The sequence below is a fragment of the Neocloeon triangulifer genome, unplaced genomic scaffold (genome assembly GCF_031216515.1).
Source record: "Neocloeon triangulifer isolate White Clay Creek 2 clone unplaced genomic scaffold, ASM3121651v1 ptg000002l, whole genome shotgun sequence".
NCBI classification, from domain to species: domain Eukaryota; kingdom Metazoa; phylum Arthropoda; class Insecta; order Ephemeroptera; family Baetidae; genus Neocloeon; species Neocloeon triangulifer.
The window spans coordinates 8,305,377-8,321,707 of record NW_026775545.1 but is presented as its reverse complement, the minus strand read 5'-3'; the positions used below and the strand labels follow the sequence as shown (position 1 = coordinate 8,321,707).

The 16,331-nt window shown below is 37.5% G+C and overlaps 1 protein-coding gene across 2 annotated transcripts; it reads right to left on the bottom strand.

Annotated features, from left to right (window-relative positions):
• Window positions 1-40: 40 nt before the first annotated feature.
• Window positions 41-16,241, bottom strand: LOC132205422 (plasma membrane calcium-transporting ATPase 3-like). 2 transcript variants are annotated; one of them, XM_059634460.1, is made up of 18 exons: window positions 15,873-16,241; window positions 15,470-15,669; window positions 8,815-9,003; window positions 8,515-8,750; window positions 8,100-8,235; window positions 7,923-8,042; window positions 7,703-7,822; window positions 7,447-7,649; window positions 7,278-7,384; window positions 7,041-7,176; window positions 6,746-6,984; window positions 5,344-5,791; window positions 4,962-5,159; window positions 4,454-4,859; window positions 4,201-4,403; window positions 3,994-4,145; window positions 3,833-3,932; window positions 41-3,770 (listed from the first exon to the last, which is right to left on the bottom strand). In XM_059634460.1, the coding sequence occupies exons 2-18, from the start codon at window positions 15,615-15,617 to the stop codon at window positions 3,687-3,689; spliced, it is 3,225 nt and encodes a 1,074-aa protein (XP_059490443.1). In that variant the 5' UTR covers window positions 15,618-15,669; window positions 15,873-16,241; the 3' UTR covers window positions 41-3,686. The 2 variants fall into 2 exon arrangements, with proteins under 2 accessions (XP_059490443.1, XP_059490442.1); XM_059634459.1 differs by having other exon boundaries at window positions 7,914-8,042; window positions 15,873-16,240.
• Between the last annotated feature and the right edge of the window lie 90 nt (window positions 16,242-16,331).

Below are 16,331 nucleotides of genomic sequence, written 5' to 3'. Positions count from 1 at the left end.
TGGCTTCTGGGGCTAATTGGAATAAAACACGTTTCAAGCGTCAACTTTTAAGGCTTATTTATTTTATTTTTTAATATATATGCGCATCTCCAATCTTGTGTTTTATTCAAATGGAGATATCGGAGGACTGTTTATCATTTTAGTGTATTAATTTCGATTAATAAGGAAAAGGCGCTACATGAAGAAACTTCGCGGTACTCACTAATTTCTACTATAATTTTATGTTTTCCCATACAATACAAACAAAATAGTTAATCATGCGTCTCACTGCTTAATCTTTATTCATTAGTACAGAATGCAGGAAAAGTTTTCTAGATCGAGAGTATAGAGTGTGTGGTCCCATACTTAATAATAACAGTAGTGGTAATTTATCGCGGTGCTTAAATGATCTTAAACAAGAGTTTTTTACAGTAAAAATATTGGTATTAAGTGATGCTGTTCAGTTTTAGTGAATGTGTAAAAGTGAAAATTAAGAAGTCAGTGTTTGTTGCAAACACGCGCTTACAATGTATATATGTAAGTGAAAGTGAACAAAAAATCAGGAATTTTAATATTAGATATAGGACACAAAAATTAATTTCTGCCGAAACGGCAGAAAAAATTACAAAATTATCCATAAGGAAATGTGGAGTGAACACAAATAAAATTACTTCCGTGCTGACTCTGGATCGCTGCTTTTTGCAAAAACGTAAGTACGCTTAAATATGCATAATAATCAAAGATTATAAATACATAGGTTGTACATACCATAATAAGAGGTAATAAAATTATTTCCCACGGTTGATTGACATATAACGCAATCAGCTATAAACTTAGCTCTCTTTAAAAATTAAATACTGCAAAACGATATTCTGACCATCAACTTCTTTCGACAATTTTTTTAGATTTGATTCCACACTATTAATTAAGGAGTGAGTTTCAAACAAAGATACGCACATCTTTCATGACAGGTTAATCAAAAAGATATACAGCTTTAGAATATTATCATTTTTTCATGTAATATATTCTTGGCGTGCATGTTTAGTTATCTCTGAAGTACATTTTTCCATACTTATTAGAAAATTTGCCAGTTTTCGACCAAAAATCAGTATTTTTTGTCCTTTATCATTTTTAAGATATTGCACCACATCAATCAGACTTAAATGATTCTAATATTTTACGCTACATTTTTTTTTTAATAAATAATTACTGTAGAATATTTATTTCTTTTTCGCGTGTATCAAGTTGTTCTTGCGATTTCTATACAATCTACTCACCGACGGAGAGAGCTTCTACGCAGCATCTCTAGTTTTACTAACTTTTAAAAGGGCCAGAGTTGATTTCATGTAAGTCGTTATCAACAAATAGTATAGCGAATGAACAAGTTAAGCAACTATATGAAAAAGACAGCCAAAGGGATTAGCAAAAGTGCACAACAAGAAAGTCTTTTTCAGAAGGATAATATGTATTGCCCAATAAATAAGCTCGCGTGAATTTGCACACATTAATATATAATTTAACTGCCAAATACACGCTTCTTCAAATGTTAGTAAGTCTTGATTAATCAGTTTAATCATCTCACAGGAGAAATTTCCGACACGTTGGTTTTCCTCAAATTGGAAAAATCACAAGATCGTTTAAAACTTTTGGTTTTTGGTTTAATTTTAAATTAATTAAGTTAAAACTGGCCGAAATAAATGTTTTGTACAGCAATTACAAGAGGCAAAAAGATGCGACAAAAGTTATGAAAAAATAAAGAAATGAATGAAAAGTGATCATTTTATAACAATGCAAATTTTTTTACAGACAATTCGTTCTCGTCAACAAACGACCGAGACTCAACCTTAACACGATTATAAAAATATCAATCGCGAGAACAATTAACCCCCGGTTTGCGATGAAATTTTAGCGAGAAAAAACGTTAGATTGATTATTAGAAAAGTAGTGAAGAGAAATTACAATAGCATAGAATAGCATTAAACACTTGCACGGAATGGAAAAAGGAAAGTGGAAAATGCCGGAATAAAACCAAGTTGCTGTCGCCGAGAGGGCAGTGAAAAATTCTCACAGACTTTGGGCTTTTCAATTTTTGGAAAGTTAAAAATGAGTTTTTATTGAGAATGGTCTCAACCGAGGAGTTGCAAATTTTGGCCAAATTTGACAAGAAATAAACTTTGTAAAGTCAACTTTTTGTATTGCAATTGGAGATTGTCTCATACGAGACGACTATAGAGAATTTAACTCTCCAAAAAATTCTTAGCCTCTTTTAACACGGCAACAATCGAAGTACACCTCAAACAACAGAGGTAGAACAAAATGCATGCGCGATTGTAGTTTTTCTCATCACCATCTTAACTGTTTTTATCCCAAAATACAGCACTCGAACATACACTTTCATGGAAAAGGCAGTGATCAACAATCATAGAACTGGCACGGCTGTTGGCTGGCTTTTGTCTGTCTTTCATTATCCCAACAGTTCCTGCACTTTGTCGGAACGAGAAAAGTTATTAAGTGCAACAATACAATCAATATCGTTTGTTTCTTAATTTCAACGACTGATTTTACATTCTATTAAAAAAGGCAGGCCCACTACGTGACTACATTCTAATGTGAGGCAAAAAACTGCTTTTTTGCAAAGACGCGCAAAGCCTGCTTGAAAAGTATCAAGAGTACACAGCATTTTGACGCAGCAGTGATTTCAATAATAATTGCAGATGATCGAGATAGAGGAATGACAAAAATTTTCCTCATTCTCTTGCGTGTGCTTCTCAAGTGAAAAATTATTTTTGTTTATATATTGTACACTGCATGTCATTTGTAAAAGTATTTCAATTTCTCCTCTATGAACACATACAATGGATATTGTTTGCTTTTATCTTAAATTCTCACCGCAGCTCGTTATTTATCCCTTTTAATCGTAAATGTAGTTATGTCTCGTTATAATTATTGGTTGAGGATATGACCACAGTGAAACAGTTTTAAGTTTTCTTGTCTTAAGTAGAATGCACGCAAAACGTGGAATATTAAAAATAGTACACCAACAGGTAGGTTATTTTTTTCCCCATTTCTCTCCGGTTAGTCTGTCTGATTGCCGCCCGAGAAAAGGATTTCTTTGTCTTATATAAATTTCCAACATCTGCGGAAAGAGTTCTTAGAGCCTAACAGACTGTTGGGCGACCCGTTTATTCGTGATTTATACAGTTTTTAAATTGATTGAAACACTGCTCAAGATATGCAATAGAAAATTTTCAAAGAGTAACATTCAAAAGTCGTTAACAACGTATCTAGAAAATTTACCACATTAGAGAAGGCCAATAGTACTTCAGTATTCACTCTTTTCATATTTCCTCAAGTTGATATTCTACTCTTCATCTTGAATATAAATAGGAGAGAAGTTTATTTTGTGTGTTATTTAGTTAATAGTATGCATTTGCTTCAATTATAATTAAGTTATTTTCCTCTTCACTTGCTTAATCCATAGGAGCACACATTGCATTTCTCTTTGCTTACTAAAAGGTGATTAAAATTATTAATCGGAAAAACCTCTCACATTCTCTTGAATTATTCATGCTATTTACACATATCTATCTATGAAGATAAAACGCTTTTAAAAATCACTTCGGAGAATGAAATCATAAATTACTAAATATTTAACAAAAAAGTACTTGTGATGCATTCTTTCAGCTATATGCAACACAAGACGACTCTTACGTAGCCTCGATTTTCTTAAAAGCTGCTAATTGCAGTCTGTTGGTGTCGATTGTTGCTCTGAACGCGTTCACGACTCTGATCTACAACAAAAAATTGGCCGTTTTAAAAATGATGCCACTGAATTAATGGGATTAAAATTTACCTGAGACAGTATTCTTTTCCGACTTCGCACCCACAGTAGTTGGCCAGGGCTTGGTTTTCCAACAGGCAGCTTTTGCAAAGATGGATCATCTTTGCCCAGGCTAAACATTTTAAAATTTTAGAATTAGACTACATAATTATAATGAGATAATTGATTCGTACGAAAGTTTCTCTGGAACAACTCTATTGGGAAGCGAGATTATTATCTGACCCCAGATTAAAGTACCAATGCCGAAGAGCAAGCACCACAGCCATTGTTCAATGGTAAGGTCCTTTGTTGAGAAGAATGCACTTCCAAACTCAATTATGAGAATCTAAAAAGAAACATTCACATTTATATCGACTTAAAAAATATAACTTTGTTCTAACCTGAAGGATAAAGGTTGCAATCCAGATACCGTAGAAGATAGGGTTAGTAAAGATCCCCTGGAACACATTACGCTGTCCATGAATCTTTCTTGCATTGATTTCGTTGAACAGGGTCATCATCACGAAAGTATTGAACACAACTGTCATGTGTTGGCTTGGTCCTGAATCGTCACGTCCTGACTCAATTTGGAGCAGTTTGTCACCTGAAGTGATGAATTAAAAACAAAATTCGCATGAAAAAAATAGGACGAACCAGCAAAGAGAAGGAAAAAGATGACGGCCAGTTGGTAGATTGCTTGTCCAATGATGTTTTTCATCATTCTTCTTGACACAAGAGCTTTTGTACGTCCGTAGGGCTTTCTGAGGAGCAGGTCTGGAGTTGGAAGTTCAGTAGCGAGCGCAAGGGAGGCCAGAGTGTCCATGATCAGGTTGACCCAAAGCATTTGGACAGCCTTCAAAGGACTGTCGTTGAGGATGGATGCGCCGATGACAGCAGCCGTGACGGCAACCACATTCACCGTCAGCTGGAACTGCAGGAATTTGGCAATGCTGTCGTAAACGTTTCGGCCCCACAGCACTGCCTTGACGATGCTGCTGAAGTTGTCGTCCGTCAGGATGATGTCCGAAGCTTCTTTGGCCACATCAGTGCCGGCGATGCCCTAAAAAATGAAGCTGCATTAGTAAAAATTAATACCAAAGAATACACAAATATTAAAGTGAGATAGTCCTTTTCATTTGTGAAGGAGTGTTAAAAATTGTACCATTGCAAAGCCGACGTCTGCCTTTTTGAGGGCTGGGGCGTCGTTTGTGCCGTCGCCGGTGACAGCGACCACTTCTCTGTTGGGGTTAAGTTTGCTGTCAATGATGCCTTTGACAAGGTTGTACTTGTCAGTTGGAGAAGATCTTGCCAGCACTCTCAGACGGGGCCAAATTTTATCAAACAACTCGGGGTTGATTTGCTGAAAGTTAATAATTTTGTAAATATAAAAGCTATAAAATCAAATCGAACATTTAAAAATCTTAAATTTTAAATCATCCACATTATTTGTTTTTAAATTTTTTCAAAATTGAAAAGTCTCAATTAAAATGACTGATTCAATCATATATTTTTGCATCTCTGATCTTTTGCTTCATTAAACTTACCTCACTGTTACCACCATCTCTGATCTTGCTGTTGAAATCCTTTCCTTCTAGCACCAAAAAGTCGTCTCCAGGCAGCAGGATTCCACACTTGGTGGCAATTGAACGTGCTGTGTTGATGTTGTCTCCAGTGACCATGCGGACAGTAATGCCAGCTGACTGGCATAATCTGATCGCATCTGGCACTTCTGGTCGGACGGGGTCTTCAATGCCGACAATCCCGAGACAGGTGAAATCACAAAAAATGTCGTCCTCTTCCTCCCAAGTTGGTTCGCGGTCAATTTTCTTGTCGTTCTTGGCCCGATTTTCAAAGACAAAGTTGCGCTGAGCAATGCAGATGGTTCGCAGTCCGTCGCAGGCCATTGGCTCAATCACTTTGTTGATGATGTCTTTTTTCTTCTGCTTTGTCAGATCTTCTATCTGACCATCTTTTCCGTAAATGTAAGAACATCTAAAATTAGAAACGTCTTATTAAAAAAAAAACCATGATTCAAATAATTGATATAATAAAAATCTATATTTAAAAAAGTGTTTGAGTGCTGAAAAAGGAAACTGTTGGAATATATTCTAATGGAATGAAGAAATATAAATTATATTGAGACGGAATTGATTTATTTCCAAAAACAAATAGGGATTTAAGGGCTATGTAAGTCAATAGACTTGATTTATATTTAAAAAAGTCGTTTTTGTTATTTTTTTTTTAATTTTAATAAAACAGAACTAGTTGCATTACTATTCGATCTGATAGACAGTTTAATTTGTTTTCATTGCAACGATTTAGTTAAGAGCGTGCTTAAAAAATTTAACTTAATAATCAACACATTGTTGATAATTACTACTCTTGTTTGGCTTATGTAACGAAAAACCAAACAGAACCTGTTTACAAATAAGATAACATATTCAAATATTGACTGCCGCCTGATTATCTCGACGGTGCTTCAGGCGGTGTTTAAATGAATGGAAGGCAGCCAAGTCATTTGGGCCGCTTGTTTTTTAATCACGCGCACAAAGTTGCCAATCAAGCATGTGAGCAAGCGTTAATTTGTATTCAGGACCACCCGCCTCAGCATGTGGGGATAATTGCGTTTAATAGTTTGAGGCAGTCAAGCTCAACAGACATTCCGTTGGCTCAAGCCATTGTTCCGTCGGCCACCTTGATCATAACTTATTGGCCTACTTTCTCTTTTATTATTAAATTATATAGCATAACTGCATAATAGACCGGGGATTTTTGGCATCTTAAGGTTGGGCTCTATGGACCACTATTGATTTACAACTCGACTTATCTCAGTTGATTCAACTGATACTGGAGCTTATCATTATGAGCGCCGAAGATAATCCGTAGACTGATAAGTTCAGATCCATTGCCCTCGTATTATTTTGAGGAAAAAAATTAGTGACTCACTTTTGAAGCATGATTTCCGAGGCGCCTTTGGCAAACAGGTTGAATCCACCTTCTTCACTTTTAATCACAGTGCCCATCGACTTACGAGCCGAGTTGAAGGTATAAACATGGGTGAACGTCTCCTCGGGACATTGGGACCGAACATTCTCATAGCTTTTATTCAGACTTGTCACATATCCAAGAAGGGCGCACTCGGTTTTATTGCCAACTTGCTTAGGCAGCTCGCCCGGTTCTCCAGGCTGATATAAAAAAATCGTACTTGGCACTTTGCTTTTCATTAATCTGTTTTGTTTACCATGACGCGTGATGTGTAGGCCGAGTTGATCGCAATTGACTTGATCAATTTTTCTTCCACTTCAGGAGGGATGTGAGCAAAATCGGCACAAGTTGTTGCCAGTTTATTGCATACATATGCTTGAACAACCGTCATTCTGAAACATGAAAAAAGGCAAAGTTTATACAAGGCTTGACAATTTTAGATTTTTTTTTTATCAATGCGGTGTGTGTTCAGCTTTATCTATAAATAAATCACCTATTTGTAGTGAGAGTACCAGTCTTGTCCGAACAAATAGCAGTTGCGTTGCCCATCGTTTCGCAAGCGTCAAGATGCCTCACCAAGTTATTGTCCTTCATCATTTTCTGTACGGAAAAATTTTCTCACTATCTTAAGCTCTGAATGTTTTTCTCGGTGTTGAACAAACCTTGACAGAGTAAGCCAGAGAGAGGGTAACAGCAAGAGGAAGACCTTCAGGCACGGCGACGACCAGGACAGTGACACCGGTGATGATGAAATTTATGTACTCATTCAGTTGAGACCATTGGAATTGTTTCTCTTCGATGATGTATGTGTTGATGGTGTATTTGGTGGAGAGGATGACCACCGTCAGCAGGGCAATGGCAGTACCTGAGAATATAAATTATAATCACAAATAAAACCAAAATTTTATTTCTCATCACCAAAATATCCAATGTTGAGAGCCAATTTCGTAAGTTTCGACTGTAGCACGGATTTTTCCTTTTTGTCGTGGCTTTCGTCGGTGGAGCCCCCAAAGTTGCTTGATGAACTAGAAGCGTCGTCTGCAGAATAACAAGGATTAGAATAATGAATTTGCAAAAGTAAACAAAAATGATCAAAAAGCGAAAAACAAAGAAAAATAAATACTCTAACCATTTTTACCCTTCTTCTCTTTCTTTTTCTGCTTCGCGGCGCCCACCAGAGTGAAAATGATGCCGGCTTTCGAATTAATGCCTACGGCAGTGACCAGCATTCTGGCGCTGCCCTCCATGACATTGGTGCCTACCAAAACGAACCACATTATACCTTGAATGGAATGAAATTTTAAAAATATCTAACCTGAGAGAAGCATAGGGTCTGTGTTTTCTCCTTTCTTTACGTGATCCGACTCGCCAGTGAGTGACGACTCATCCATTTTCATGTCATTGCCTGTGATGATGATTCCGTCGGCGGGCAACAGGTCTCCATATTTCACCTAATTGTCGTGGGAATAATTTTAGAAAACATTGCTAATATAAAACAGATTTACACTATTGCAAGTTCCATGAAAAAATATAATTGAAAAAAAGAACAATAAAATTTTTATACTGGAAAATTTAATGCGTTTTCAATTTTAGAACAAACGGTGGATTTAGCAATTTAATATAAATATTTATTTGGTTAAGAATTTTCAATTTCAAATTAATAACATAGTATTCATAATGCAGTCCTATTTTGTTATAATAATATTTCCAAATTTAATTTCCGCTCGTACCTGACAGACGTCTCCGACAACAATATCGCCAACAGGAATCTGAATGACTTCGTTCCCTCTAAGTACAGAATATTTGTGCTCTCCCTTAATTCTTCCCTGCAGGCCTTGGAACTGTCTTTCCTTGGACCAGTCATTGAAGGCAGTGACCAAGACAACAACGATGACTGATATGAAAATGGCCAAACTTTCGATCCACCCATGGTGCTCCTCTTCTCCCTCCTTGGCTTTTTGGGCTACTACAATGGAATAAGCGGCAATTGGGTGTTGGTGACGGGTTAACAATTGCAAAGGGAGACCCACCTTCGTCTTCGGGAACAATGAAGCCAAGTACGAGTGACGTGAACGCCGCTACGATTAAAATTAACAGAGTGAAATCCTGCGCCGCCTCCCAGGCGAGGGAAAGAAACGATTTGGGTTTCTTGGCCGGGATTACGTTGGAACCGAACACTTCGCGGCGTCTTTCTGCTTCTTGCGGCGAATCCTTGAGGCCTGCAACAAAAAGAAAGGGGATGAAGTCGGGTGGTTCATCACGCCGCCCGATGGCCGCGGGTCGTGTGCGAGACGACTGCCGCTAATGAGGATTTTCTCTGCGCAAAATGAATGCCGCCGCCGCATTCACCCGCCCGACTTTTGATTAAAGTTTGTGTATGAGCGCGGGCCAAAAGTTTGCCTGAGCGAGAAGTGAATTCGGGCGTGAGATGCGAGCAGTCAGATTGTGCGGACGAGTTAATTAAGTGCGTCGCCTTCAAATTAAAGGACCCTCTCATGTCCCCGTTGATTAAATAGCGGCTGACGATGAGTCGAACAGACGAATTTGTTCGTTTTGTAAAATGAAATGATTGCTCGAGGCCAATCATAATTCAACTGTTTTTGACGCAAAATAAGGTTAAGTAAAAGTTCTATTGCTTTAAATAAAAATCTTGAATGGATATAGCGATAGTAGATTATCAGAAAAAATTTCCGCGTGCACTTCTTATCACTTTTTGACAGTGAAAGGTGACATAATAATAAAAAAATGGAGAAAAATAGAAATCAAATTGGTGAATTAACACATAATTTCCTTGGCGCTGGGAGCAATACCATCTCAAATAGGTAACCACATAACCGCAGGGCTCGCACTCAAGGGCTCTACACTAGTTTTTAACTTTGACTTTCCTGCTTTTAATTATAGAATGAACGCAAAGAATTCCCCCCGATTGCTTACTTTGATTGCAGCAAACGCAGTTAAGCTAATTAGCATTGTCGTGTTATAATTACCATGACAAAATTATCAACGAGTGAATAGGATTACAATTTTTAAACTGCGATAAATAGAAAAATCACAGAAATTCACGACAAGTTCAGTAATCTTGACTTACTAGCAAAGGTTTAAATTTCTCAAATTAGGATAAAATCATATTATTTGAGGGGATACTGACGCTTTTCTTATAAAATCTGATAACTTTAATTTTTTACGGAAGGAAACGGGATGTGTGAAAAAATCTTCTATTTAAAAATGTTGTGGTAATCAGCGCATCCATTTGTCTGTAATTAATTAATTAACTATATAAATATTAAAGTTCAATTCAATTCAATTCGTTTATTCTCTCACAACAAGTTAATGAAAGATTAAAACTGCAAAGTTGAGTAAAACATACAAAAAAGCATAATATTATCATTTTCTTTTCGACGTAAAACTGGTCCTTAAAAAATAACGTGATGTAACAATTTGGACAAATAAACAACAATACAGATTAAATAGAGAGTATTTAAGATTAGTTCTATCTAAGAAATCGACGTATGTAATTTATGCTGAGAGTGGCTAAGAATTCATCATGCGTCCAGCACCTTAAGCAATCTCTGGAGTGTTGCGGCGAAACAAGTTCCCCGCGTCGCCTGATTGCGAAAGACGTCCCAAAGTTATGAAAAATTACCAAACTTATGGTGTTTGTACTACATTGAAAGCCTTTTAACGTAATGACTCTGCCTGCCGCTGACATGTAGACAGGGTGGTGCAAAAATTCTTTTCGCACCCCAGCTGCCCGAGTGGGGAAAAAATAAGCGCGCGGCATTAAGCATGAAATATAAATTACACGCTAATTTCGGGCGTTGCTTCGTCTCGCGGGGGCAAAAAGTCGTGTTATTATATCGTTAAAGGGCAAACACGCTGCTGCGGTGGCGTTTAATTAAATATTTAAAATGCATTTGCACGCGAAATGTGCTGCCGCAGAGTCGGAATGGAGAGGCGAGCAACACATGCACGCACCACCTTTATCTTATCAAATGCAAATTTTACGAGCAGTCGCCACTCGCGCTCCCGCCGCGGACAGGAGGATTATCTGTCCTGAGTGGAACACGGCGGAACGGCGCGAACTAAACGTTCTGAATAACATAATGAGTGATAATGAAGGATCGTTTGAAATAATAATGTTCTACTTGGTTTGGAAAGAGATTTTTCTCTTTCCAGATATTAGAATTTGTGTTTTAATTAATTCAATAGTATTTTTAAAATAATTGTGAATTTTGTATTTACCTGGACGTTCTAAGCAAATAAAAAAATTATAAACTTGCTTATTTTTTAAGCAGTTTAATTGGCACTGCAAAAAAGCAAAAATTGACACAAAATTATCACTTAAAAATTTATGTTTCAGGAAATTTCAATTTTAAAAGTAATTAATGAGAAAATTCCCACATTTTTTTTATTATTTGGAAGAAATTTTCAAAGGAAAATCAATAGCTTGCATGACATGTAGATTAAAACTTCTTAAAATTAATACCCATGCGATTATCCCTAAAAGTTTTGAATGAACGAAAACAAATTATATCTTATCTAATCTTCAAAACGTGGTGTGTGTTCTATATTCAGATATATTACGCTTGTCTTGAATGCGTCAAATTCTGTGTTATTTTTCTTCTTGTGACAAATTGTATCACCGGTATTAGATTTTAATTATTTCATCAAGAGAATTTAAAAAGAGGCTATGTCTATTTTTTGTCAGGAGAAAGATTCTGGCGACCCGTAAAAAACGTGTGTGTCATTAGTGAGTCCTCTTTATCGACTGAATGACTCTTCAGGAAGCGCTCGGTGGTGATTAAGTTTGCACCCGCCTATTGACGTAAACAGCCGACGCAGCTAGGGAAAGATAATACCCGTCATGCGTCGCCGCCGCTCTGAAATCATCCAACAAATGCCGCGGCTTTGCATTTTCCTTGCTCTGCTCGTATTTCATTTTTCCCTTTGCCTGATTATCACTTTATCGTCATGTGACATACGCATAAATTGTCTCCTCTTGCTCACCACTACATTAATTACCCCTTCGGCGAACTGGCTGACGACGTCGCACGTGCGATTAATTTTTATGCACAGCCCTGATGGACGCTTTTGTTTTTATCGTCGCGAGAAATTGAAATCGACCGCGCTGACGTCGCAATCAAAGATGCTGATGGAATAAGAATTTTATGATAAAGATGCTAATTATCGCAGGTGCATTGACGTAGGCGAACCATTTGGCGGTCATTGCTTTTCAGATCTGTATGGTTATCGGGACTTCTTGTGATTTTGACAGGATTGAAGAGAATACGTATTTTACGATAAAACATAATTCACAATGAACAATGCAAACGGATAACATGCCGGGTGGCTTAAAGTATTGTTTGCAATTTAGGATTGCGTAATTGTTAATTGGAAAAATGAATAAATTTAAACAAAAAAAATACAAAATATTGCTATGATTACCATTGATTTATATTGTTAGTTCTAAAAGATGGAAGATTCAAAGCGAATATTGTGATTATGTAACATATAACTAATTATATAAGATTAGAAAACCGTAGAAAATAATTTCGTTTCAGGAAGAACAGGAAAAATTGTGGAAACTTTTGATTGGAAAAAGTTTCTAATATAAATTTTTATCAACTTGAATAAGAATAATGTCGTTTACATTTCTTAAAATAAAATACTGACGCAGAGGAAGGAAAATGTTGATACGGAAAATCCGAAATGAACTGAATGAAAAAACAAACGGAAACAAACATAATATCAAGATAATAATAGATATTAGCAGATTTGCAGGAGCCAAAAAATTTGTTCTGTTTCAGGACAGGATGCGAAAAACAATGGGACGTTGATAAAGATCTTGGTTTTGTTGCTCCGTGAAAAATAAATTCAGCATCTTATTTTGATTACAAAATAACAGAAACAAAAGAGCAGTTAAGTTTTGACTGTTTTCTCGCGAATTCTTTGCAGGTTTCGGCGAAAACCCCCTTTTCTATTTTCTCCTCCACTACATCGACCGCTCCGCTCCATTTCGCTGGCACCGGACAATAAACGCCCCAGCACTATTTTCGTCGCACTTTCAGACACAACCCGCTTTCAAAAAGCGGCCTCCCGGTTGTTTTATGTACCCTGGTATTCCCTTTGTGATTCGGGAAGAAAGTTTCTGCGAGAGCGGCACTAACTCTTGTAAGTTAGTTAATTTCTCGCCGTGAATTTAGTGGCGTCGAGTAAAAATAGCCGCCTCGATAGAAAAGAATGCGCGCCCAAGCCGGCAGCATGTCGATTGCAAGTTTGTCTGTTCTCCAGAGGCCCGAAATAGACTCCCGTCACCTGATCAGGGCTCCCAAATTAAATTTAATTGGCCGCTAAGTAAAGGAAGCAGGCTGGCGCGAGCACCGCCCCAGCGCAGCTAGACTTTTTTAGTCTCGCGCGGCTTGGAGAAAAATCGCGGCCGATTAGTATTGAAAAAAATTGACAAATTTCTATTAGGAGCGGCGAGAGCCACAATTGACAAAGGCTGCTCATTTGATATTCATGAAGAAACGGCGCGCAAGGTAACTCGATAGGCCTACTAGGTCAAAACGAGAATCAACCTTCCAATTCGTTCGCTTTTTTTATTGTCATTTTATTATTGCATCGGCGTCATCGCTTTTGAAAATTTACTTCTAACTGATTATCGGAGCGAATTTAATTTGAATAATGGCACGGACAGGCGCCACGAGTTCACCTTCAAATTTAAACCAACAAAGTTGAATAACCGAATAAATCAAGGGATGTTTCGTTTCTATCAACGACATCAAAAATGAAAATAAACGCGATACGACGGCAGTAAAAATTACCAATAATCTACTTATAGACAGACTGAATAAATATGGAGGATAAATTTTACATGCATTGAAGTTTAATTTCTCTCCATCTTTGAAAGAGTTGGAAATTTAAATGATTTTTACTATCAGAAGCAAAAAATACGAATCTTCAAAATGAAGACTTTAATTATTACAATTAATTACAAACTATTTATATAATTAAATTTGCTGAAGTAAGCAAAAATTAATCTACATCAACTAATGTATAGTAAGTTTGTAAGCAATTAAAGAACTGTTTATGTCTGGTGTGTGTCTAGTTTGTTACGTTAAACGTAACCAAGTACGAAAAATGTGTTTCGCACATGGGAGACGAATCGCTGGCTAAAATTAGTCTGCCTGCTGTAAAAAATAGCGTCCAGCGGTGACCTTTGGCGAGTTTGGTCATGAAGTCGCAGGGGAGGCAGCAGGTTTTAGTCAGTCATTTATTGCCAAAATCCTCCGCGTTTTGGAATGTTTCTACCGTGTGACGTCAACAAAGTTGAGTGACGTCATAATCGGCCAATAAATTAGCCACCTAGGTGCTAATCACCATTTTAAATAAAGCGAGAACTAAAAGCTCGTATTTGCAACCCAGACGGTGTTTAGAGTTTATCGCGGAAAAGTCGTAAAACTGATCCAACTTGCAATATTTACCGAGCGGCCAAAATTTAGACAAAAGAACGGAACAAGAAATTCAGCCCTTGAAAAAAGCAGACGCCGCGAATTCGCTGGCATAAGCTGCAAAAAGTCTATTGAATGCAAGAGAGGGTTTTTTGCATAAGGCGAAAATGAGTCAAGGGCTGATAATAAATTCTTTGGCGGTTCTTTGTACTTATATCGTGCTTTGACGTGATGACCAGGGAGAAATTTTATGGCGGAAGGACAATTATTCATCCGCTTTCCATTGAATCAGAGACACAAATCCTCTTTATAGGTGCAGTATTTTTAGCCTGATCGCGCGAGATCGATGACCATGTAAATCAAATTGGTCGGTCGCGGGCCACATGAAAAACAAGGTTCTCTCAGCACCAGGAAAGGAGCGACACAAAATGTTTGGCCCAGCAGATAAATGTTAGATAAGTGAGCGGATTTGTTTGGTTTTTGACTCAACCAAATGTAGACTTGCGGGAAAGGAATCTTCAATGTTATCAAAGATCAAAACTCCATGGTTTAGAGCGGTTTAGAGCATGTAAATGCAAAAATGTAAGGTCCAGTGATTATGAGACCCAGAATAAGTTACAATTCACTTTAAATTTAAAGTATTCAATTAAAAAAGACAATTCATTCTCTATAAAAATAACATCAATTTTTACTTTTCTGAGAAAACATATAAAAAAAACTAATTTAATTTTCCTTATTAAATTAAGAAAAAATAAAACTGTTTTAATAGTATTGTGTCTAAAATTAAAAAAGAAGAATTGCCATAATTTTAGCATGATGAGCACTTGTAGTAAAAAATAATGTGAATTTATGAATTATATAATAGACGATGGAAGTAGTTGATAAGTTAATGAGCAGATTGAAATGTCCGGACATAAAGAAATATTGATTATAGGTACAACATGAATATCATATGTAATGTTTTTCCGAAATGTTCTTTTTAAACATTTTCCACCTTCCATAATTGCATTGTTTTTTCTAGCAATAAAGTTATACTATGCAGTACTTTAATTTCAACTTTGATAAATTTCAATGTATTGAATTTAAAAATTTTGATGTGACATTTTTTCAAATTACAAATCTCTCTTTAAAACGCATCTCTACAATAATTAGTCGCTCGTCAACTTTTTAATTCAAAAATTGATGAAAATCAATAATCCTGTAGAAAATTTTAATTTTTTGAACATTGACTCACCCTCAATAGGCGATGTATGAAGTTTACTGCAAAGTGCCTTGATGCCTCCCATTTCCTGGATCTTCTCAACGGCCTCGGCACCCTTCAGGTCCATCAAGTCCCTGAGCTGCTTCAGGGTCACCCCGAACTGCACCTGTTCCGACTCCATGATCACGACCACAAAAGGCGATGGACGTCAGTCGGTATTTCGCTTTCTTCGACTGCAACAAAAACGGCCAGACGAAAAATCACTCACCGTTCAAAAACAACCACCAGATGCATGGTTATTATTGATAAGGGGGTGGAAAACGGTAATAAGGAATGAAACGAGGCCGAACCGCGAGAGAGCGGTGCACGTTGGCCGGGCGAGAGGAATTCGGAAGGGACGCCTTATTATGCATTGTGCGAATGTGCACCAACGTACCTTTTTGGGCGGGCTACTGTCTGTGTGTTGTTGGTAGGCTGGTGAAATAATAAGCCTTGCAGCTATAAGGCCATTCCTATAGTTTAACTAGGGCACCAACTGGTTTGCCAATCGGCGCCGCTCTCGCCGCCTCGCACCGCAGCAACAGCCCAAATGCTGCGCTCAACAGATGCACATGCCCGTGCTCGCGACTCACGCCGATAAATCGCGACCCTTCCGACCCTGCATTCAGCACAATCCGCCCGAGTTTAAGATGACAATTCCGCGAGTGACACACAGCCTACGAGTGCGCTACTCCTGCTCGCGTTCACCGACAAAGCGACGAGCCGACAAAAGACAACTGCGAGCGCCAGTCTTGGCTCTTGTTGGTTCACGCCCATCTGCCGTGCGACGTTGCCAACACACCGGCACATACTGCACAAGTTTTGAAGAAAAAACATATAAATTTGTAAATTTTTT

Coding starts and splice junctions, on each gene's coding strand:
- LOC132205422 (XM_059634459.1), bottom strand. CDS start 15,617: ATGGAGTCGGAACAGGTGCAGTTCGGGGTGACCCTGAAGCAGCTCAGG. Junction 8,751..8,814: donor CATTGTTCCCGAAGACGAAG/GTGGGTCTCCCT, acceptor ATTCCATTGTAG/TAGCCCAAAAAGCCAAGGAG. Junction 8,236..8,514: donor TTGTCGGAGACGTCTGTCAG/GTACGAGCGGAA, acceptor CACGACAATTAG/GTGAAATATGGAGACCTGTT.